This window comes from Nerophis ophidion, linkage group LG14 (genome assembly GCF_033978795.1).
Source record: "Nerophis ophidion isolate RoL-2023_Sa linkage group LG14, RoL_Noph_v1.0, whole genome shotgun sequence".
Classification (NCBI taxonomy): Eukaryota; Metazoa; Chordata; class Actinopteri; order Syngnathiformes; family Syngnathidae; genus Nerophis; species Nerophis ophidion.
This window is the reverse complement of record NC_084624.1, coordinates 17,842,903-17,867,232: the sequence shown is the minus strand read 5'-3', so window position 1 is coordinate 17,867,232 and position 24,330 is coordinate 17,842,903. Positions and strand designations below refer to the sequence as shown.

Below are 24,330 nucleotides of genomic sequence, written 5' to 3'. Positions count from 1 at the left end.
TGTAGTGCTGCAAAAATTAATCGATTAGTTTGATTAGGAAAAAGTTTTGATTTATATTCTCTTGCTCCGATTTATTGTTTAATGCTTGTCACAAAAATATTTTTGCTAAAATCTACATGGAGTTTCCAGAACTTAAAATACGTGAACATATTTTCCACACTGCCACTGCAATAGAGCGCAAATGAGCGCGGTGAATGTGTGTGTGCTATGATGCATTAAAGTGTGTATTAGCCAATACTCGATTAATAGATTATTCGATTTGTAGAAAATATGATCGCTGCAGCTGTAGTCTGATAACTTCTCTTTATTTTTATTTTTTTTTAACATTGAAAGTTTGAATGTTGATACATGTGTTAATTACACAGTGGAGAATTTCCTTATCATAAATTTGAACATAAACACAATCGCCACTGTAAATGTTAGTTGCCTCATCTTGTCTTTTGGTGTCATGTCTTCTCAGCGATGAAGGAGTGAGGTTGTGGTTGGTCCCACAATTGAAGGCTCTGTGCAGTTGGACACCTCTACAGGAAGACAAAGAAACCATACAGGCTCAGCAGAAAGTGATGTCAGGTGAGGACACCCTGGTTACACGTTTGGCTCTACAGTATCTCATTTTTTACACCAATATGGGCAGATAATATAGTGATGATCATGTAAAAGCTGCTTCTACACGATATTAATGTTATTGTGCATGCAGATAGCAGATGAGTTGAAATATTTATTTTCTCCTACAAACCTCGTTTCCATATGAGTTGGGAAAATGTGTTAGATGTAAATATAAACAGAATACAAGGATTTGCAAATCATATTCAACCCAAATCCAGTTCAATATGCTACAAAGACAACATATTTTATGTTCAAACTGAGAAACATTTTTTTTTTTTTGCAAATAATCATTAACTTTAGAATTTGATGCCAGCAACACGTGACAAAGAAGTTGGGAAAGGTGGCAATAAATACTGATAAAGTTGAAGAATTCTCATCAAACACTTATTTGGAACATCCCACAGGTGTGCAGGCTAATTGGGAACAGATGGGTGCCATGATTGGGTATAAAAACGGCTTCCCAAAAAATACTCAGTCTTTCACAAGAAAGGATGGGGCGAGGTACACCCCTTTGTCCACAACTTTGTGAGCAAATCGTTAAACAGATTAAGAGCAACGTTTCTCAAAGTGCAAATGCAAGAAATTTAGGGATTTCAACATCTACGGTCCATAATATCATCAAAAGGTTCAGAGAATCTGGAGAAATCACTCAACATAAGCGGCATGGCAGGACACCAACATTGAATGACCGTGACCTTCGATCCCTCAGACGGCACTGTATCAAAAACTGACATAAATCTCTAAAGTATATCACCACATGGGCTGAGGAACACTTCAGAAAACCACTGTCACTAAATACAGTTCGTCCCTACATCTGTAAGTGCAAGTTAAAGCTCTACTATGTAAAGCAAAAGCCATTTATCAACAACATCCAGAAACGCCGCCGGCTTCTCTGGGCCCGAGATCATCTCAGATGGACTGATGCAAAGTGGAAAAGTGTTCTGTGGTCTGACGAGTCCACATTTCAAATTGTTTTTGGAAATATTCGACATCGTGTCATCCGGAACAAAGAGGAAGCGAACCATCCAGACTGTTTCGACACAAAGTTCAAAAGCCAGCATCTGTGATGGTATGGGGGTGCATTAGTGCCCAAGGCATGGGTAACTTACACATCTGTGAAGGCACCATTAATGCTGAAAGGTACATACAAGTTTAGGAACAACATATTCCGCCATCTAAGCGCCATCTTTTTCATGGACGCCCCTGCTTATTTCAGCAAGACAATGCCAAGCCACATTCAGCAGCGTGGCTTTGTAAAAAAAGAGTGTGTGTACTTTCCTGGCCCGCCTGCACTCCAGACCTTTCTCCCATTGAAATTGTGTAGCGCATTATAAAGCGTAAAATACGAAAGCGGAGACCCCGGACTGTTGAATGACTGAAGCTCTACATAAAACAAGAATGGGAAAGAATTCCACTTTCAAAGCTTCAACTATTAGTTTCCTCAGTTCCCAAACGTTTATTGAGTGTTGTTAAAAGAAAAGGTGATGTAACACAGTGGTGAACATGCCCTTTCCCAACTACTTTTGCATGTATTGCAGCCATGAAATTCAAAGTTAATTATTGTAAGCAAAAAAATTAAAGTTAATTAGTTTGTACATCAAATATCTTGTCTTTGTAGTGCAGTCAAATGGTTGAAAATGATTTGCAAATAATTCCCGCGACCCCAAAAGGGAATAAGCGGTAAAAAATGGAAAATGGATGTATTCAGTTTATATTTACATCCAACACAATTTCCCAACTCATATGGAAACGGGGTTTGTATATGATCAAGCCATAGTTGGCATGTATGTGTATGCCGTCTTGCCACTAAGTTTCTTTTTCATCTAGGTATTGTAGGTTTGCTGGTCAGCTTTGGCTTCCAGTCGAGTCATGAGCCAGCAGCAATGGAGAAGAGGGACTTTCTGCTCTGCACTTCCGCTTTAGATGCCATGCTGTTCTGTGAGTGACTGATAACATCCCTGTTTTTTTTTTGTTCAATCCATAAGTTGTTAAATATTTTAATTAGGGGTGTCCCCATACAATTTTTTTCCACTTCCAATACGATACCGATATTGTTGCCTTAAATCTTACAGATATTAATATGATACGATATAAGCAGTAATCAAGCATGCTTCTAATATTTTGTAGTTTGGAATATTAGAAATGGTTTGATCAAGCAAAATTACTCAGAAAAAACTTAACTTATGACAGTCCTATGCTTTGTAGTGGAGTGTAAATGGTGACCGCAAATGGTCAAAATAAATAATTAATTTAGGCCCATGGTTGAATGATGCTTACATGCCCCTGCCTTGGATAATTTGTATGTGTAAGCAATATGCAACTATAATTATTTGGTACTCATTTATCTTGACAAATGTGATATTTTAAACTGCAATATTGTTCAATGAATATTCATCCTGTATGCCTAGCTTGAGTGCTTTTGTGTGCTTAGCTGTTGTGTAGCTGCTAGCTCCTACTAGCCTATAACCTATCATGTTTGCTTTTGTAAATGACTTGACTGAAGACAAAAAGACAAAAAAACACTTTTTGTGCTCTTTGGAAGACATTTAGATGTTGACTGGCTTTCCAGCTTTGCACAAGTAAACACACTGCAGGACTGCTTGTATCGGACATTACATCACACGTTTGCATGCAAGCACATATTATCCGATACTTGCTGATATTGGACAGGATATCCGCTTATCAACATTGGATCAGGACACCCCTAATTTTTATTCTAGAGCAGGGGTAGGGAACCTATGGCTCTAGAGCCAGATTTGGCTCTTTTGATGACTGCAACTGGCTCTAAGATAAATCTTAGCTGACCTTTCTTGATTGATTGATTGATTGATTGATTAAAACTTTTTATTAGTAGATTGCACAGTACAGTACATATTCCGTACAATTGACCACTAAATGGTAACACCCGAATAAGTTTTTCAATCTGTTTAAGTCGGGGTCCACGTAAATCAATTCATGGTAACACGATAAGTAATGAATAATTCCGCTGGTAATCACAGTGTCAAACATAACGTTTAAAATATAAAACATTCTCATGCATTTTCATCCATCCATCCGGTTTCTACCGCACCTGTTCAAAAAGTCGCATTAATGGTAAGCAGTATTTTATTTATTGTTGGTTAGCCTCAAAATAACAATGTTATTAAAAAGGAAGATACTTATCATACTCTAAAAATGTTGGTCTTTCTTAAAAATGCACGCTTATAGTTGTATTCAGTGTTAAAAAAAATATATAAATGGGTCTCACGGAAATACTTTAAAAAATATTTGGCTTGTATGGCTCTCTCGGCCAAAAAGGTTCCCGACCCTTGTTCTAGAGTATGCTGAGTGTTTTTTTTTTGTCATTTAGGGTTTCTGGACACTGTCGATAGAACTTCAACACAGAAATTATGTGAAACTGCCACAGATAGATGGTACTGGTACTTTGTTTAGATCCACTTGTTTTGTTTTCGATTTGACTTATTTCAAAACAATCAATCCGCTTGATACATTTTTAATGAGGTGTCATGATGATGTATTTGTGTTGTCACACCTGTGCAATGTTTGACACAGGTGTCAGCTGTTTGCTGACGTTTCAACATACCCAGATGTCAGTAAGCGCTTCTTCATGCACTCACTTACACAGACGCTCACCTATAAGCCTCGCCTTACAGGTATATACAAAAGAGGTTGATTCAAACTTAATTTTAAATGTGAATATTGGAGATAATGGCTTTTGTTTATTCCTAGTGTCAGATGCAATTAGTCTGCAGAACAAATGGACCTTTGAAAAAGCCAGTCGGTTGCTCACCTCCCTTTTTCGCAAGGTAATTTAGAGACAAAGTTTGAAAATTGTGTCTCTTTGTTTGTGTGTGTGTGTGTGTGTGTGTGTGTGTGTCTCGAAATAGGATTTACATTTACATATAGGTATTTTGTAAAACATAATGGGTCTAGGTAACTGAGCTGAGTGTTGTGCGGTATAGTAATGTTCAATTAGTTAACGGAACTGCTGTTGATTAAAATATGAAGCAGGGGGAATTGTTGAGCTGCACTAGGGCTGTCAAACGCATACAATAATCAATCGTGATAAATCCCTTTTCTTCTATGAATAACTCACAATTACCGTGTCATTATTATAACCGTAAATAGATTTTTTTTTAATTTCTAAAATGTTTCCTTATTAAAATGTACACCAAACATGGGAGTGGATTATTTGTTTGACTCATGCAAATGTTTATTTATTAAACTTTTTTTCTTTTTTTAACATAGCAACACAAAATGGACACAAACACAAACAGTCCTCTTTAATGGTAGGTTTATTTGTCTATTCAAACAGAGTGAAAATAGCAACAACAAAAAAAATCCAGAATTTTTTTTTTTATTATTTATTTTTTTTTTACAAATTATTTCAGTAAATATATGATCCCCTACCAACCAACATTCATTGAGACTCTACAACAGGGGTCTCAAACTCAATTAAGATCGGGGGCTAAATGGAGAAAAATCCTCTCCCAAGTGGGCCGGACTGGTAAAATCACGACACGATAACGTACAAATAAAGACAACTTAAGATTGTTTTCTATGTTTAAAAATAGAACAAGCACATTCTGAAAATGTACAAATCATATATATATATTTTTTTTACACTTACACGTTGCGGTTAATAGTAGTCTGTCGTTATTTTTACTTTCTGAATACGTTATGGCATAATGCTCATCAGTCAACATTGGTGTTAATTTTCAAATTATCAAGATAAAAAACAATATCGAAATCAAATTACGGGGTGTTATTTATGTAGTTCGCTCATTTTCCTCCACTGGTGCACTAACATCATCTGGTTTATCTTTTTTACATACGTAGCATAATCTACAAAGAATTGCTATGTGACATTAGTGGACACATTTAGAACAGAAGTTTTTTTCATTCAAAAATTTTGGCTCATTTTTATACTTGGCAAACTCATCCCGCGGGCGGATAAAACCTGTTTCGGGCTGTACGTTTGACAACCATGCTCTACAAAGTAGTTACTTGTCCATGAAGCACACAAATTAGTCCTGTTAATTTAAGAACGTACTGTTCTCCTAATTAGGGCTGGGCGATATGGCCTTTTATTAATATCTCAATATTTTTAGGCCATGTCACGATACACGTAATATATCTCGATATTTTGCCTTAGCCTTGAATGAACACTTGATGCATATGATTACAGCAGTATGATGATTCTATGTGTCTTCATTAAAACAATCTTGTTCATACTTCATTAATATATGTTTATTTCAAACTTTAATGCAGAAAGGGAAATCACAACTAAGTCAATTTATCAAAACAGTATTTATTAAACAGTTATTAAGCAGTGGCACAAACATTCATGTCATTTCCAATACAGAAAGTGCAAGATTGTCAGAGACATTTTAAAACAAGCTATTAGTGCATTTTTGTGCATGATGTCACACAAGATATTTCTATAAGTGTCAAATAAACATAAGCTGCATAATAGGAAATCAAATAGTATATGTCCTTTGCTATGTGGTAGGTTCCTGCGGATGTTATCTCCTTCTGTTGTTGATTTGTTTCATACAATATTGATCTGGAAATAGTTGCTTCGGCATTTTGTTGGTGTGGCACCGAACGGAGATGTTGACATGTGGAGTTTCAAGCACTCTTCATTCTCTAACGGGTGACTTTTCAAATGATGCTACATTAGCAGTAGGTGCTACTTTTTGTAGCAACGCTTTTGCCGCATAATTTTTCAACATCTTCCCGCTTGAAGCCAAACCACTGCCAAACGATGAACCCCGTGCTGTTTTTCTTGGGAATTCATTCTTCCTGCATTTGATACCAGATTCGCACCTTCTCTCTCTCGTATTACCACCCGCACTATTCTGCAAGCATCACAGCTAACGTTACCATGTCGCTACCTGTCTGTGGGAGCGTGTGACATTGCACACGTGACGTATGTAAGAAGGTGCGCTTGTTTTATGTCTGTGAGACTGAGAGACAAGAAAGAGTGGGAAACGCATGTAATTTAATGCCCGCAGCTAAAAGCAACTCCGTGAGAACGTATACTTGAATATCACGATATAGTCATTTTCTATATCGTACAGAGACAAACCCGCGATATATCGAGTATATAGTATATCGATATATCGCCCAGCCCTACTCTTAATGTCAACTCATTAGTTCAATAAAATACATCAGTCACACATTTTTACCTCTTCTCCGCCATGGGCAAGACTAAAGATCTGTATATTGGATGGATAATAATATTGGATATTTTTGCTTATGTCAACATCAGCCAGATAGACTGAGGGCTGTCAACATAAATGGGTTTAAATACATACGGTTGCCTAATATATATACTATAAGCTGTACTGAAGGTTCCGGAATGACTTTTAACTTGACAAAATCTTGCCCGTTTAGCTTTTGGTTTGTGATCAATTAATCAGGAGGTAGGACTTCTGAATGCAAAGAAGGCTGATTTCTGTTCCAATGCTTAGAAGAAGTATGTTCTATGCACTCACAACTAACTCCTGTAAACACCATTAAAAATTCCTACCACTTAAACATGTTTTGCAGAATTTTTTTTTGGTCTTTTTAACTGTTTTTGACTGTATTTGTGTTTTTGAAAAAGCTGTCGGTGATCTTCAGTGTGGATCAGCTATTGCGTCACCTTCAGCAGGTTTTGGAAACCCACGAGGTTAACTGGAAACACGTGCTGTGCTTTCTTTCAACACTGCTGGTGTACAACCCTTCTGCGCAGCCCAGTCTGAGAGGTATTTACTGCCAAAGTGCGGCCTTCGTATAATGTAAAATTCATTACATTGATTTGCTTTTAGCTCGCAATCTGCCAATGTTCATACACAGTGTGGAGCCGCTCTCTTAAGTTAATATTCATCACCTCCTTTGCTTCAAATATTCTTACAAGTATTATTACCCCTGAAGGACCGGAGAATAAGGCTAAACATGTTACACACCAAGTGAAATCAAGCCGAAACAGACTAGAAAGGCATGCTAATTGCTAAACTTTCTTGAGACAACAGAAGAAGTGTATAGTAAAGTTTTAGAAGTGTTGATGGAAACACATTACAGCATAAAGTAAGCAGTTATTTACATGAAATTAACAGATGGATTAATAAGAGTTAGAGGGAAGATAATATAACAATATCTTTTGCTTTGTAGCGGCCATCTATATATCGGTAGTGTTGATATCCAGGGTAGTATCATTATATGATTGATCATTATTTCTATTTTTACAAAATCTGTTTTTGTCGTTTTTGTTAACGTTTACAAACTCAGGAAATAATTCCCTGGACATAGGAGGACTCTTAAGGTCTGTTTAGTTATTGTGTACTCTTGACCTTTGGCAATTGTATGTAATAAAAAGAATAATGAACTCGTTTAAATATCCATTTTCCATCCATTTTCTACCGCTTATTCCCTTTTGGGGTCGCGGGGGGTGCTGGCGCCTATCTCAGCTTCAATCGGGCGGAAGGCGGGGTACACCCTGGACAAGTCACCACCTCATCGCAGGGCCAACACAGAGGGTCAGACAACATTCACACTCACATTCACACACTAGGGCCAATTTAGTGTTGCCAATCAACCTATCCCCAGGTGCATGTCTCGTTTAAATAATGTGTTGATATTGATACACTGTCAATAACAGTCACCATTGCAATACCACAACATTAAAACATTTACGGTTAATACAAGTGATCGGTATCAGCTGATCTCACTCATAGATGATCGGTATCGGCAGCATAAAACCCTAATCGAAGCATCCCTACTTTTAGCATCTTTAATGTACAGATTAATCAAAGTGGCACCAACCTTCTTTGATGTTTATGTATGCGTCCTGTCTGAAAAAAGCCAGTTTTTGGTCACATGTTCATATTTTGTACGTCTAATAAAGACGAACATGAAAATACAAAACATTTCCAACGGTTAGCATTGCCATTGAATTAATGTAAAACCGAAATTAATTACATTCCCACACTTTCGATTATTTTGCTCATTTCCTAGCGTGCTAATTGCATATTTCTGAAAGTTTTATGTATTTTTGGCCTAAATTAAGCATTCTCATGCATAAGAATTGCAAAATAATCCCAAAATCACAAATCTACGGTACTGTTATATCACACAACAGATTATCATCAAACAAGTTGCAATATTTTTAGGTTATTTGTTGTGTTTATTAACTATGTGTGTGTGTCTTATCAATGTTTAGATGTTTTACTAAGCAGTATACGCCTGTATTTATTTTACATTCTACAATATTCGATAAATGGACAGAATTTCTAGGCGCAGCCAAGGCGTTGAGGGGATCCGGTTTGGTGGCCACGGGATTAGGTCTCTACTTTTTGCAGATGATGTAGTCCTGATGGCATCATCTGGCCGGGATCTTCAGCTTTCACTGGATTGGTTCGCAGCCGAGTGTGAAGCGACCAGAATGAGAATCAGCACCTCCAAGTCCGAGTCCATGGTTCTCGACCGGAAAAGGGTGGAGTGCCATCTCCGGGTTGGGGAGGAGACCCTGCCCCAAGTGGAAGAGTTCAAGTACCTAGGAGTCTTGTTCACGAGTGGGGGAAGAGTGGATCGTGAGATCGACAGGCAGATCGGTGCGGCGTCTTCAGTAATGCGGACGTTGTACCGATCCGTTGTGGTGAAGAAGGAGCTGAGCCGGAAGGCAAAGCTCTCAATTTACCGGTCGATCTACGTTCCCATCCTCACCTATGGTCATGAGCTTTGGGTCATGATCGAAAGGATAAGATCACGGGTACAAGCGGCCGAAATGAGTTTCCTCCGCCGGGTGGCGGGTCTCTCCCTTAGAGATAGGGTGAGAAGCTCTGCCATCCGGGAGGAGCTCAACGTAAAGCCGCTGCTCCTCCACATCGAGAGGAGCCAGATGAGGTGGTTCGGGCATCTGGTCAGGATGCCACCCGAACGCCTCCCGAGGGAGGTGTTTAGGGCACGTCCAGCTAATAGGAGGCCACGGGGAAGACCCAGGACACGTTGGGAAGACTATGTCTCCCGGCTGGCCTGGGAACGCCTCGGGATCCCCCGGGAAGAGCTAGACGAAGTGGCTGGAGAGAGGGAAGTCTGGGTTTCCCTGCTTAGGCTGCTGCCCCCGCGACCCGACCTCGGATAAGCGGAAGATGATGGATGGATGGATGGATGGAATATTCGATAAATCAAGTGTATATATGACTTTTTGGGTGTTATTCAAAGTCCAGAAGACTTAACACATCAACACAAAAATTATACAGTGGAACCTCGATTTACAAACTTATTTGGATCTTGAACAGGGTTCGTGAACTGAAAAAATTGTACAGTGAAGCAAATATCGACATAACAAACAATAAATATGAACAATGGTTTCCAGTTTCGACAAAAGTCCATATTTTAGTAAAGGTTTGTAGACTTTGAACATAATATAAAGTGCTATACAGTATTGTATATTAAACAAACATAACAAGGGGGTGATGGATCAACTTTTTTTTTATCAACAAGCCAAAACAACGAGCTGCTGTCCTCTCTATGCGGTGCTTTGCCAACACGCGCACAAACACAAAAGTCAATATGGTGTCCTCACAAACGATCAGAAAACCACAAAAATCCTTAACTTTAACAATCATGTTGCTACAATTAATAAACATATAGCAAAGTAAAATCCACTTACCATTTATATTGGTAAAGGAGGAGCTGAGGAGAAGGAAACAGATGGAGGGTAAGAGGGGAGAGGGGCGGGTCTGTGTGTTTGTGTGCCCTTGGAAGAAGCATCACTGAATGAGAGGCATTTTTTTCCTCTGCTGTGATCTTCTGGTAGTCTCTTTTCCAGAAAAGACCAGTTTCATCCCAATTAAAACTTGCTGTGGTACGAAGCCTGTTTTGTCAATTCGTCCATTCCCGCAAGCGCCATTAGTGTATTCCTCGCAAATACTGTAGACTTTTTTTAAATCCAAAATAAGTCCCTTCGTTGCTCGCTGGTCTGCTTAGTTTTTGGGACTCGTTAAGTTAGCAATCTGTACAAAACCTGTCAAAAGACAAAAAATCACAGAAATGGCACGCACTAAGCGCTGAATAGTGATAGTGGTGTACTTTTACTGCACAGCAAGTGACATGATGGGCTCCGCCTTTCCAAAAAGACTATGCCCTGCGGACACAAAATGAATTAATAAAGCCTTTGTACATAGGAGACATATTTGGCTCGATCTTAAAGTTTGTAAATATAAAAGTTTGCAAATAGAGAGGTTCATAAAATCGAGGTTCACTGTATTTAAAAGGTCGTTAACAGGATTTTTTAAGCAGAAATTCAATCATTGTGGTTGGGTCTGGAACCGATTAACACAACAATGGACGACAGTATGCCAATAATATAAAAAACAAATATTTGTTTATTTTCCTACCTCTCTATGCTGTTTGCTTAATAATAAAAATATAATATGAAGATGACATGCTTTATTCCTTCTTTTACATCTCAGAGCTTCTGTCCCGACTGCTGACTTCTGCATTTGAAGGTTATGACTTGGAGAGCATGATAACTGCCTTCTTGTTGGCACGACAGGGGGCGCTGCAGGGGCCTGCCATCTTTCCCTCCTACTGCGACTGGTTCAAGGTTCAATATCCTTTCAGTGTTCTGTCTAAAGATCTCCTAATTCTAATAATGATGTTGCTTGAATCTCAACAACCTGCAAGTGGAGTCCGGTGCATTTCCATAAATTAGAATATTGTGGGAAATGTATTTACTTCAGTAATTCCTTTCAAAAAGTTAAACACATATAGATTAATTATACAATGGTACACTCTTTTCATATATTTGATGTTTGGCCAACTTTTTTGGCAAAATCTTTCATGATTTTTGAATACTGTCTTGCCTCAGTTATTGTACGTCCAAACAATGCATGTAAAAAACTACGATGTGTACACGTATCATTCTGTTGAATGTAGTGTCCAAACAAATACGGTAATTAACGTGGTGGTGACTCAGTCAATATAAATTTCTTTCTTAAAAATGACTGCAAAATAATTCACCATGGGGCCAAAGAAAGGTGTGAGTAGCAGCACTTTGATGAAGAAGTTGAGAAACACTACTTAATCCCAGAAATAACTTGTACAAAGGTGACATTTGTGTGGCTCCCGACACCTTTTCCGCTCATCGCCGTCCTCGCTAACAAGAGTCTTGAAAAAGTTAAAAGGGATGTTTAAATGTTGACTCATACAAACCCCGTTTCCATATGAGTTGGGAAATTGTGTTAGATGTAATTATAAACGGAATACAATGATTTGCAAATCCTTTTCAACCCATATTCAGTTGAATGCACTACAAAGACAAGATATTTGATGTTCAAACTCATAAACTTAATTTTCTTTTTGCAAATAATAATTAACTTAGAATTTCATGGTTGCAACATGTGCCAAAGTAGTTGGTAAAGGGCATGTTCACCACTGTGTTACATCACCTTTTCTTTTAATAACACTCAATAAACGTTTGGGAACTGAGGAAACTATTTGTTGAAGCTTTGAAAGTGGAATTCTTTCCCATTTTTGTTTTATGTAGAGCTTCAGTCGTTCAACAGTCCGGGGTCTCTGCTGTCGTATTTTATGCTTCATAATGCGCCACACATTTTCGATGGGAGACAGGACTGGACTGCAGGCGGACCAGGAAAGTATCCGCACTCTTTCATTACGAAGCCACGCTGTTGTAACACGTGCTGAATGTGGCTTGGCATTGTCTTGCTGAAATAAGCAGGGGTGTCCATGAAAAAGACGGCCCTTAGATGACTGCATATGCTGTTCCAAAACCTGTATGTACTTTTCAGCATTAATGGTGCCTTCACAGATGTGTAAGTTACCCATGCCTTGGGCACTAATGCACTCCCATACCATCACAGATGCTGGCTTTTGAACTTTGCGTCGATAACAGTTTGGATGGTTCGCTTCCCCTGTGGTCGGGATAACACGATGTCGAATATTTCCAAAAACAATTTGAAATGTGGACTCGTCAGACCACAGAATATTTTTCCACTTTGCATCAGTCCATCTTAGATGATCTCGGGCCCAGAGATGCCGGCGGCGTGTCTGGATGTTGTTGATAAATGGCTTTCGCTTTGCATTGTAGAGCTTTAACTTGCACTTACAGATGTAGCGACAAACTGTATTTAGTGACAGTGGTTTTCTGAAGTGTTCATGAGCCCATTTGGTGATACCCTTTAGAGATTGATGTAGGGCTGGGCGATGTAACGATATATACAATATATCGCGGGTTTGTCTCTGTGCGATATAGAAAATGACTATATCGTAATATTCAAGTATACTTTCTCACGCAGTTGCTTTAGATGCTGGCATTCAGGCTCTTCTCACTCTTTCCTGACTCTCCTCACAGACAAGCAGGCGCACATTCTTACATATGTCTTAACTGTCACGTCTTTGTCACGTACACGCCCTCGCCCAGCAGAGAGGTAGCGGCGTGGCTAACGTTAGCTGCTAACATAGCCGTACGAGACAAAGAAGGTGCGGGTTTGGTAACAAATGAACGAAGAGTTAATTCACAATAAAAACACCAGGGTTTCCATCGTCTGGCAGTGGTTTGGCTTCAAGTGGGAATAGGTCAAACAGACAACCGTAATTTGTCAAGTGGGGGGGGGGAAGCCTTGCTATAAAATGTAGCATTACTGCTAATATGTCGCATCATTTGAAAAGTCACTCGCTAGAGAATGAAGAGAATTTCATAACGTCTGTAGTAACCTACCACATAGTGAAGGACGAATACTATTTGATTTCCTATTATGCAGCTTATTTTTATTTGACACTTAAAATGTCTCTGACAATCTTGCACTTTATGTTTTGGGAATGACTTGAATGTTTGTCCCACTGCTTAATAACTTTATTGAATACACTTTTGGTCAATTGACTTAGTTGTGATTTCCCTCTCTGCATGAAAGTTTAAAAGTAGCATTTATTAATGCAGTATGAAGAAGAATGTTTGAATGTAGACACATAGAATCATCATACTGCTGTGATTATATGCATCAAGTGTTCATTCAAGGCCAAGGCAAAATATTGTAATATATATCGTATATTGCGATATGGCCTAAAAATATTGCGATATTAAAGAAAGGCAATATCGCCCAGCCCTAGATTGATGTCAGTTTTTGATACAGTGCCGTCTGAGGGATCGAAGGTCACGGTCATTCATTGTTGGTTTCCGGCCATGCCGCTTACGTGGAGTGATTTCTCCATATTATTTGAACCTTTTGATGATATTATGGATCGTAGATGTTGAAATCTTGATGAAACGTTGTTCTTAAACCGTTTGACTATTTGCTCACGCAGTTGTGGACAAAGGAGTGTACCTCGCCCCATCTTTTCTTGTGAAACACTGAGCATTTTTTGGGAAGCTGTTTTTATACCCAATCATGGCACCCACCTGTTCCCAATTGGCCTGCACACCTGTGGGATGTTCCAAATAAGTGTTTGATGAGCATTAATAAACTTTATCAGTATTTATTGCCACCTTTCCCAACTTCTTTGTCACATGTTGCTGGCATCAAATTCTAAAGTTATTGATTATTTAAAAAAGAAATATATATATATATATTTATCAGTTTGAACATCAAATATGTTGTCTTTGTATCATATTCAACTGAATATGGGTTGAAAATGATTTGCAAATCATTGTATTCCGTTTATGTTTACATCTAACACAATTTCCCAACTCATATGGAAACGGGGTTTGTAAATCACTGTATCAATCCATCCATTTTCTACCGCTTATCCCTTTTGGGGTCTCGGAGGGTACTGGAGCCTATCTCAGCTGCATTCGGGCGGTAGGCAGGGTACACTCTGGACAAGTCGCCACCTCATCGCAGGGCCAAAACAGTATATATATTTCAAATTGTTTTCTGCATGTGAAACTATAAATATTCTCTCTAATATGTGTTTTCTCTTCATATGTGTAGGTATATGGAACAGATTAATATTTCTTATGGCAAAAATGGCTTATGCATTTGTAAGATTCGCTGATTGCTTGCTGGCAGCTAGCAATTCTAATTGGTAGCTGGCAGCTAGCGAGCTAAACACATTGCTGTCTTAACAAACAAGCTATTTAACTGTGCACATTGATCCTACAGGCTGTGCTCTCTCAGAAAGGGTCGATAAGTACAATGATCTAATGGGAACTGAACCCATGTGACATCACGTAAACTGGAAGTGATACCTTTACAAAACTTTTGCAAATTACAATGGAAGATACACATATTTAAACTTTCACATAACAATAATAATGTTTTTCAGTAGCCAGAACAATATTTAATGTTTCTTTGCAAAGGAAAGTGCGTGCATGTGTGTGAAAATGGATTATATACGTGTTGCGTTTTTCTACATTCAAGATGCTCAAATCTCTTTGACACTATTACTATTTACACCTTTTGATAATGCAGCATCAGGAGCAACTGAGGGTTCTGTATCTTGCTCAACGATACTTCGACATGGTCACAGGGGGACGAACCTGTGTTTATAAGCAGCAACACGCACACGACTGCAAGGCATACTGGGTGACACAGAGTACACTAATGGTTGTGATACAAACAATTTTAACACTCTTAGTAATATGAGCCACGCTGTGAAGCCACACCAAAGAAGATTGACAAACACATTTCGGGAGAACATCCTCACAGTAACACAACTTAATACTAAGGATTATTATACTTTACATAAAATAAAAGAACTAATTCAGTATGTCATGAAATTGGAATACTGTATTATGAAAAAGTAACATCTTATGGACTGCAAAAGCTTCCTGAGCCTTTAAATTGTGTCTGTCTGATATGAACTACTGAACTACTACTAAATTTTTGCATGATATTCTAATTAATTGAAATGCACCTGTAAATAAATACTGTAGCTCCAATTAACAGTAAAAGTTATGTTTCATGTAGTACATCAGCATCTTCAGATGTGTGCTGGGGTCTATCCCAAGTGATTATGGACGTGAAAACATTAATACTTTGGTGTTTATAGAGAGAGAGAGAGAAAAAAAGAATTCCAGTATTGCCTTTTTTGATTAATGTCCTTGTTGCAGGGGTGTTTTGGTGGGGCCAGTGGTTTCCACGCAACCAGCAAGAAATCTTTGGTGTTCTTGCTCAAATTCCTGTCTGACTTGGTGCCCTTTGAACCCCCACAGTACCTCAAGGTAACCTTTTACTACGGCAACTGATAACACTACCAATATTTGTTTCATATTGAAAAAATAGCATGTCAGGATGCAGGCGTAACTGAGTGATATTGTTCTGGTAAGAACAGTATCAAAATAGTTCAAACAGGCTTACATTAGGCTCCTTCCCAAAGAGCCTGGAAAATGTTTGTGGACTATTCTTAAAAGCCTGGTGGATGTCGGAAAACCAATCAGTTAAAATACATGTATTTATAAATTGATAGGATTGTCTTCAAATAGTCAAAGATTTGACGATTCGATTCAGAGGAGTCTGATTTGACAATCAACCTCACAGCCGACTCGTCTGATATTAAACCAAGCTGCCTTCTGCGTAAGAGGGAGGTGCAGGTAATACATGCTGAGGCCCCCCGCCAACAGCAGGTGTGTTGGGGTGATAGATTGATTGCGTTCATCATGGGTTCTTTAGATATTAGTAAAATACTCTTTTGTACAGAAAAAATAGTTTTTAGAGAAAACGTGATGATTTTTATCTGCTTACAATTTTGTCGCAATGCCAATCGCTGCTCCGGGGCGCAGCTTCTTGGTGTGATGTTATTAGCTGTATTCTGGTCTAGCCCTTAAGCCCAATATTATAAATTATAATGCACACAACAACGTTTTACAAAGAGTGCTGGGAGGAACTTTCTTTCCTCTCAAGATGACTTGACTTTATTAATTCATGCTTGCAATGGAGCCGAGGCCTCAGTGAAAAAACAGCTCAACTTTACAATAAATATCAAACAAACAACAATAAAAAAATGAAAAGAACAGACAGTATTTTAAACATTTTGAACATTCTCAGGGCAGCAGCAGCATGGAAACGGTTAGCATTCTGGTATATGACTATATTACTTATTTAATTATATAGTGTCTTTATACAGCTTAATTGTAGCGTGCAGGCTAGAGTTTTTAAGTCTCTTTGTCTTTGCTCTGGGCTCGGGTTCAGCCAGCTTATGTTGGTTCCTCAATGTCCTGGCAGTGCGGCTGCCTCGTGTTGGAGGTAGCAGGTCATGCAAAGGATGTTGGCTCATCATGCATATCCCTGACCAGCTTCACTGCAGTCTCCTCTCTCCTGGTCTGGAGTGATGGTAGGGGTAGTGAGATGTTTCCAGCTCTCTTCGTAATGATTCTACAGGCACGTTTCCGGACTCGCTCTAGCTCTGCGTGTTGTTTTTTGGAGCAGCCCACTAAGAGCACTTAGCTTTATTCAAGACACGGCCTGATGAGAGTGGTGTAGATGGTAACAAGGTCGTCTGCAGGTAGTCCATGTCTCGCTTGGAGGCGGTTTTTATTGCCTTCTCGATGTGCACATCTCCAGTCAGGTTTTGGTCGAGGTGGTAACCCAGGTACTTTGTTGTTTCCACGACAGGGACCTCCTGTCCCCCCAACATCAGTGCAGGAGGTTGTGGTGGATTTCGGGCAAAACTTATCCGGAGTTCGACCGACTTCTTCCCGTTGAGTAACATTTTCTTATTTGCTGCCCATTCGTCCAGCCTTCGTGCCTCCTGGCACATGGTTTTGCCTGACATGATGCTGGATATGGGGATCGCTCTCGATAACCCGATGTCGTTTGCATATCCGACATCAAGGGTGTCCTCAAAAGATGATCCCCTGCTGGCCCCACTATGGACTGGACTCTCACACTATTTACTAGATCCACTCGACAACCATTGCACCGGTCACCCAGGGGGCGGGGGTTCCCACATCTGTGGTCCCCTCCAAGGTTTCTCAACACATCCCATTGGGTTGAATTTTTTTCTTGCCCTGATGTGGGATCTGAGCCATGGATGTCATTGTGGCTTGTGCAGCCCTTTTGAGACACTTGTGATTTAGGGATGTATAAATAAACTTTGATTGATTGTTTTTGACATGGAGGATATGATTGAGGCTTGTCGGGACTCACTGTTGTCAGACACGAAACACGCCATGCCGTGGCACACCTCTTGCCAGTCAAACCCTGTGGTATGCCCAGAGGTGTAGCGCTTATTTTGCAAAGGTAATGACCTTTCACTGGTTTGCATACGGAAACTATGTTATGATTTTTACTTTCTCTATTTAATCACGTGAGATATGTCCTCTTGGTGCGAGGCCATGCAGAGCCGAGAACCTCACTAACTGTGGTTTGTTCTGTCGTTAAAGGCCTTCTGAAATGAGATTTTCTAATTCAAACGGGGATAGCAGGTCCATTCTTTGTGTCATACTCGCGATATTGCCATATTTTTGCTGAAAGGATTTAGTAGAGAACATCGACGATAAAGTTCGCAACTTTTGGTGCTGATAAAAAAGCCTTGCCTTCACCGGAAGTCGCAGACGATGACGTCACAAGGGTGAGGGCTCCTCACGTCCTCACATTGTTTATAATGGGAGCCTCCAGCGGCAAGAGCTATTCGGACCGACAAAACGACAATTTCCCCATTAATTTGAGCGAGGATGAAATATTTGTGGATGATGATATTGATAGGGAAGGACTACAAAAAAAAAAACAATAATTAAATAAAATAAAAAGTGACGGCTCCGGGCGGCGGCAGTGTAAGCGTTTCCGATGTAATTAGACACATTTTCTAGGATAATTCTGGAAGATCCCTTATCTGCTTATTGTTTTAATAATGTTTTAGTGAGATTGTAAAGACATACCTCGAGGTCGGATGGCTGCGGTGAACACGCAGTGTCTCAGAGAGAAGACGAGGAGCCAAGCTCACAGCTGCCTTTTAAACAGCTAGTGCAGGAGGACGAATAATCCAATGACGTCTCCGGTAAGATATATATCACAATTTTCCCATCCAAAAACATGCTGGTTGACGTAGAGAAACATGTTCGCTTGACCGCTATGTGTTAAAAACAAAGAAACACCGGCTGTGTCTCGGTGCTAAAGACAGCTGCAATACACCGCTTTCCACCAAGAGCATTGTTCTTTATAGTCTCCATTATTAATTGAACAAATTGAAAAAGATTCAGCAACACAGATGTCAAGAATACTGTTTTATTACGCGATGAAAAGAGATGACTTTTAGCTGCAAATAGTGCTGCGCTAATATTTCCTGACAGTCCGTGACATCACGCGCACATGTCATCATTCCGCGACGTTTTCAACAAGAAACTCAGCGGGAAATTTAAAATTGTAATTTAGTAAACTAAACCGGCCGTATTGGCATGTGTTGCAATGTTAATATTTCATCATTGATGTATAAACTATCAGTCTGCGTGGTCGGTAGTAGTGGGTTTCAGTAGGCCTTTTAGCCATTTTTGAGGTGGCAAAGACATAAACAAAATATTTGTTTTGTTCACATGAATGAAAGACAGTATTCCTTTATGATTATATTTATTAACTTTGGGAAATTCAGTGAGACAAGTCCTAGAGCACATCCACTACATTACTGAGACCTAGTGACCAGTCAGTATACACTACTACATCCATCCATCCATTTTCTACCGCTTGTCCCTTTTGGGTTCGTGGGCGGTGCTGGAGCCTATCTCAGCTGCATTCGGTTGGAAGGCGGTATACACCCTGGACAAGTCGCCATCTCATCGCAGGGCCAACACATATCATCATCTATTTATTTCTAAGAAAATGCTTTAGATTTGACTCATAGTCAACTATGGGCTAAATCTAACGGATCAGATTTGACTATGAAACTCATTGGTTAAAGACAGCCCTATAAATTGATGCTTGTTTTTAAAAATCACTGCAAATGTAAAACAAAGAAATGTTCAAACAAATCCTCGTGCTCAACATTATTATGACATTCATTCCCTTGAGTGCGTTTGTAGTTGATACATAACATACAATGGTTAGTACAAACATTTTTTACATGAATAATAAAAACATTTACACAAGAGCAACACTGTCATTTCTTGGTATATGCTTGGCAAAACCTGTCACTTTACCCAGCAAAAAAAAGTTACTTACCCTACTGTCCACATTTCCATCTGCTAGGTGCACATCCTCCACCCCCCATATGTACCTGTGAAATACCGCAGCCTCCTGATGGAGTATGTTTCCCTGGCTAAGACCAGACTGGCTGACCTCAAGGTAACACGATGGCTACAAATTTAGTTTACCACCGCCAATTGTGAATGTGCACTGAATGTAAGATGGCTTCTCAGTTCTCATTTTAAAGCGCTTTGAGTGTAGAAAAGCGCTTATAAATCTGATCCATTATCATTATTATGATTATTTAAAAAATAGATAGATATATTGGCTTTCAGAAAGGATATTTACTCTTATACAATTATCATATAGTGACTATTTTTATTACATACCCCGTTTCCATATGAGTTGGGGAAATTGTGTTAGATGTAAATATAAACAGAATACAATGATTTGCAAATCTTTTTCAACCCATATTCAAATGAATGCACTACAAAGACAAGATATTTGATGTTCAAGCTCATAAACTTAATTTCTATATGCAAATAATAATTAACTTGGAATTTCATGGCTGCAACACGTGCCAAAGTAGTTGGGAAAGGGCATGTTCACCACTGTGTTACATCAGCCTTTTCTTTTATTTGGGAACTGAGGAAACTAATTGTTGAAGCTTTGAAAGTGTAATTCTTTCCCATTCTTGTTTTATGTAGAGCTTTAGTCGTTCAACAGTCCGGGGTCTCTGCTGTCGTATTTTACGCTTCATAATGCGCCACACCTTTTCAACGGGAGACAATTCTGGACTGCAAGCGGGCCAGGAAAGTACCCGCACTCTTTTACTACGAAGCCACGCTGTTGTAACACGTGGCTTGGCATTGTTTTGCTGAAATAAGCAGGGGCGTCCATGATAACGTTGCTTGGATGACCAAAACCTGTATGGACCATTCAGCATTAATGGTGCCTTCACAGATGTGTAAGTTACCCATGTCTTGGGCACTAATACACCCCCAAACCATCATAGATGCTGACTTTTGAACTTTGCGCCTATAACAATCCGGATAGTTATTTTCCTCTTTGTTCTGGAGGACACCACGTCCACAGTTTCCAAATATAATTTGAAATGTGGACTCGTCAGACCACAGAACACTTTTCCACTTTGCATCAGTCCATCTTAGATGAGCTCGGGCCCAGCGAATTCGGCGGCGTTCCTGGGTGTTGTTGATAAATGGCTTTCGCTTTGCATAGTAGAATTTTAACTTGCATTTACAGATATAGCGACCAACTGAAGTTACTGACAGTGGTTTTATAAAGTGTTCCATGTGGTGATATCCTTTACACACTGATGTCAGTTTTTGATGCCGTACCTTAAGTTGCTGGCACGGCCATTCTACCAACCGAGCTATGCCGAACAAATTACTTTTTTTTTTTCTTCTAAATTAGCCACTTGTGAAGTGAAAATTAAATATAACGTAGCCTTGCATTGACATTATATATCAAATAAAAATAAAAGTGAAAAAGTTGGGCTACTTAGTGTGTAATCTCTGTCATGTACAAACCCCGTTTCCATATGAGTTGGGAAATTGTGTTAGATGTAACTATAAACGGAATACAATGATTTGCAAATCCTTTTCGACCCATATTCAATTGAGTGCACAACAAAGACAAGATATTTGATGTTCAAACTCATAAACTTAATATTTTTTTGCAAAATATAATTAACTTAGAATTTCATGGCTGCATAATGAGCCAAAGTAGTTGGGAAAGGGCATGTTCACCACTGTGTTTCATCACCTTTCCTTTTAACAAGGCTCAATAAATGTTTGAGAACTGAAAAAACTAATTGTTGAAGCTTTGAAAGTGGGATTCTTTCCCATTCTTGTTTTATGCAGAGCTTCAGTCGTTCAACAGTCCGGGGTCTCCGCCGTCGTATTTTACGCTTTTTAATGCGCCACACATTTTCGATGGGAGACAGGTCTGGACTGCAGACGGGCCAGGAAAGTACCCGCACTCTTTTTTACAAAGCCACGCTGTTGTAACACTTGTCTTGCTGATATAAGCAGAGGCGTCCATGATAACATTGCTTGGATGACAACATATGTTGCTCCAAAACCTGTATGGACCATTCAGCATTAAAGGTGCCTTCCCAGATGTGTAAGTTACCCATGCCTTGGGCACTAATACACCCCCATACCATCACAGATGCTGGCTTTTGAACTTTGCGCCTATAACAATCCGAATGGTCATTTTCCTCTTTGTTCTGGAGGACACCACGTCCTCTGTTTCCAAATATAATTTGAAATGTGGACTCGTCAGACCACAGAACACCTTTCCACTTTGCATCAGTCCATCTTAGGTGAGCTCAGGCCCAGCCAAGCCGGCGGCGTTTCAGGATACTGTTGATAAATGGGTTTGGCTTTGAATAGTAGAGTTTTAACTTGCACTTACAGATGTACCGACCAACTGTAGTTACTGACAGTGGTTTTATGAAGTGTTACTGAGACCATGTGGTGATATCCTTTAAACACTGATGTCGGTTTTTGATGCAGTACCGCCTGAGGGATCAAAAGTCCGTAATATCATCGCTTACGTGCAGTGATTTCTCCAGATTCTCTGAACTTTTGCATGATTTTACGGACTGTCGATGGTAAAATCCCTAAATTCCTTGCAATAGCTCATTGAGAAATGAACGGCAATTTGCTTACAAATTGGTGACCCTAGCCCCATCCTTGTTTGTGAATTACTTAGCATTTCATGGAAGCTGCTTTTATACCCAATCATGGCACCCACCTTTTCCCAATGAGCCTGCACACCTGTGGGATGTTCCAAATAAGTGTTTGATGAGCATTCCTCAACTTTATCAGTATTTATTGCCACCTTTCCCAATTTATTTGTCACGTGTTGCTGGCATCAAATTTTAAAGTTAATGATTATTTGCAAAAAAAAAAAATGTTTATCAGTTTTAACATCAAATATGTTGTCTTTGTAGCATATTCAACTGAATATGGGTTGAAAATGATTTGCAAATCATTGTATTCCGTTTATCTTTACATCTAACACAACGTCCCAACTCATATGGAAACGGGGTTTCTAGTTATATTTGTTACAGTCGAAATCTCAAATTGCTGATATTTTGCAGGAGTCAGTTGAGGAGATGGGTCTTTATGGAGACATTTCTGGTGCTGAAGCTGCACCGGTGCAGGTACAGTATATTGACATTTAGTTATATGATAAAATAGTAATGGAAACACGATTATGAACTTGTGTGTATCAAATCATGTTTTTATTTGCGTTTTTGTGTGTGGGTCATAGTGCCAGGCTGTCCAGGATGTAGATAAAGCTGTATCTCTTTTTGAGAGTACAGGGAGACTCTCTGCCACAGTCATGGAGGCCAGGTATTTTAGCAATACAAGTCACTTTTAGTTGTAATTTCCTTGCTGTATACCAGTTATTTCATTAATTCAACAACTATATACTTTTGATATAACACTGATTAAAAATTGTTTCCTTTTCCAGTATTTTCCGTCGGTCATATTTCCTCACAAGGTTTCTTCCTACTCTGCTAAAGCCAAAAGTGGTAAGTCTCATCAACGTCAAATGTTGACACCAGACTTTGTGTCTAACAGTACCTTACTTTGTATTATATTGACATAGGATATGGGTCCAATATTTTCAATTCATCATCAAGTATGGGATTATATGTGCTTGCATTTTAAATGTGTGATATAATGTCCGATACAAGTAGTCCTGCAGCGAGCGTGTTTAAGTGTGCAAAGCTAGACAGCCAGTTAACATCTAAATGTCCTCCAATAAGCAGAGTAGGTTGATGTTTTTGTTTTGTATTTTAGTCAAGTCATTTAGAAAAAGCTAAACATGCTAGGCTACAGTCTACCAATAAATATCGATAGCTGTATTATTTAACCAGTATCTTAATGTACCAGGCCAATTAAAATTGGCACCAAAAAGTACATGCAATCTGAATGCATCTTTAATCATCACACCCGTATATATTAGTGCTGTCGAAAGATTTTTTTTCTTTAATCATATTAATCACACTTTAGAATTTTGATTGTGATTAACCACAATTAATTACATGCTTGTATAACTTAAGTTAACTTTTAAATTAAAAACAGTGTTATGAAAGAAATGCAATTTTATTATTAGAATGTCATAGAGGCACATTTTTTTAATGTTTTACTTGAATGCATGTTATTTATTTGTTTAAAACCTACTAATAGTTGTATCTAAAGTCCACTCAGAGTTTATTTTGAAGTGAAATTTGCTTTGGACTGAGGTATGCATTGATCTGATCATTGACCGTGTAATAACGCACCTTTCGGGTAACCATCTACTGTTAAGGTAAAGGAGCATGTGAGTTCAAAATAAATTGCATAAATAATTTGCATAGCTACATGTTTAAAGCGATATGTTTTTGTGATTAATGGCGTGCGTTATAGTGTGTTAAGTTTGACAGCCGTAATAAAAATACTTATTTACTGTCTTATACCCCGAAAAATGTGGTTTTGTATTTTTACGTTGATTAATTTCAAAATGATTTCAGTGGAAAAAGCCATACATTTTCTATAAATTATATTCACTAGGTTTGCGGGTTAACTGGAGCCTATCCTAGCTGACTCCTGGCAAGAGGCGGAGCACATCCTCAACTTATTAA

At 38.9% G+C, this 24,330-nt stretch overlaps 1 protein-coding gene across 5 annotated transcripts in view; it reads left to right on the top strand.

Moving 5' to 3' along the window:
• Positions 1 to 24,330, top strand: part of LOC133568227 (Fanconi anemia group A protein-like) — a 115,465-nt gene that overhangs the window by 31,899 nt on the left and 59,236 nt on the right. For 4 of the 5 annotated variants that reach the window (XM_061920025.1, XM_061920026.1, XM_061920024.1 and 1 more), the window contains exons 7-18: positions 461 to 570; positions 2,434 to 2,544; positions 3,956 to 4,019; positions 4,159 to 4,259; positions 4,336 to 4,412; positions 7,217 to 7,358; positions 11,067 to 11,200; positions 15,665 to 15,775; positions 19,731 to 19,826; positions 22,798 to 22,860; positions 22,971 to 23,053; positions 23,175 to 23,235. In XM_061920025.1, coding sequence (XP_061776009.1) covers positions 461 to 570; positions 2,434 to 2,544; positions 3,956 to 4,019; positions 4,159 to 4,259; positions 4,336 to 4,412; positions 7,217 to 7,358; positions 11,067 to 11,200; positions 15,665 to 15,775; positions 19,731 to 19,826; positions 22,798 to 22,860; positions 22,971 to 23,053; positions 23,175 to 23,235 — 1,153 coding nt within the window. Of the gene's footprint in view, positions 1 to 460; positions 571 to 2,433; positions 2,545 to 3,955; positions 4,020 to 4,158; positions 4,260 to 4,335; positions 4,413 to 7,216; positions 7,359 to 11,066; positions 11,201 to 15,664; positions 15,776 to 19,730; positions 19,827 to 22,797; positions 22,861 to 22,970; positions 23,054 to 23,174; positions 23,236 to 24,330 lie in introns of those variants that run through there. The other variant, XM_061920028.1, reaches the window with a different exon arrangement.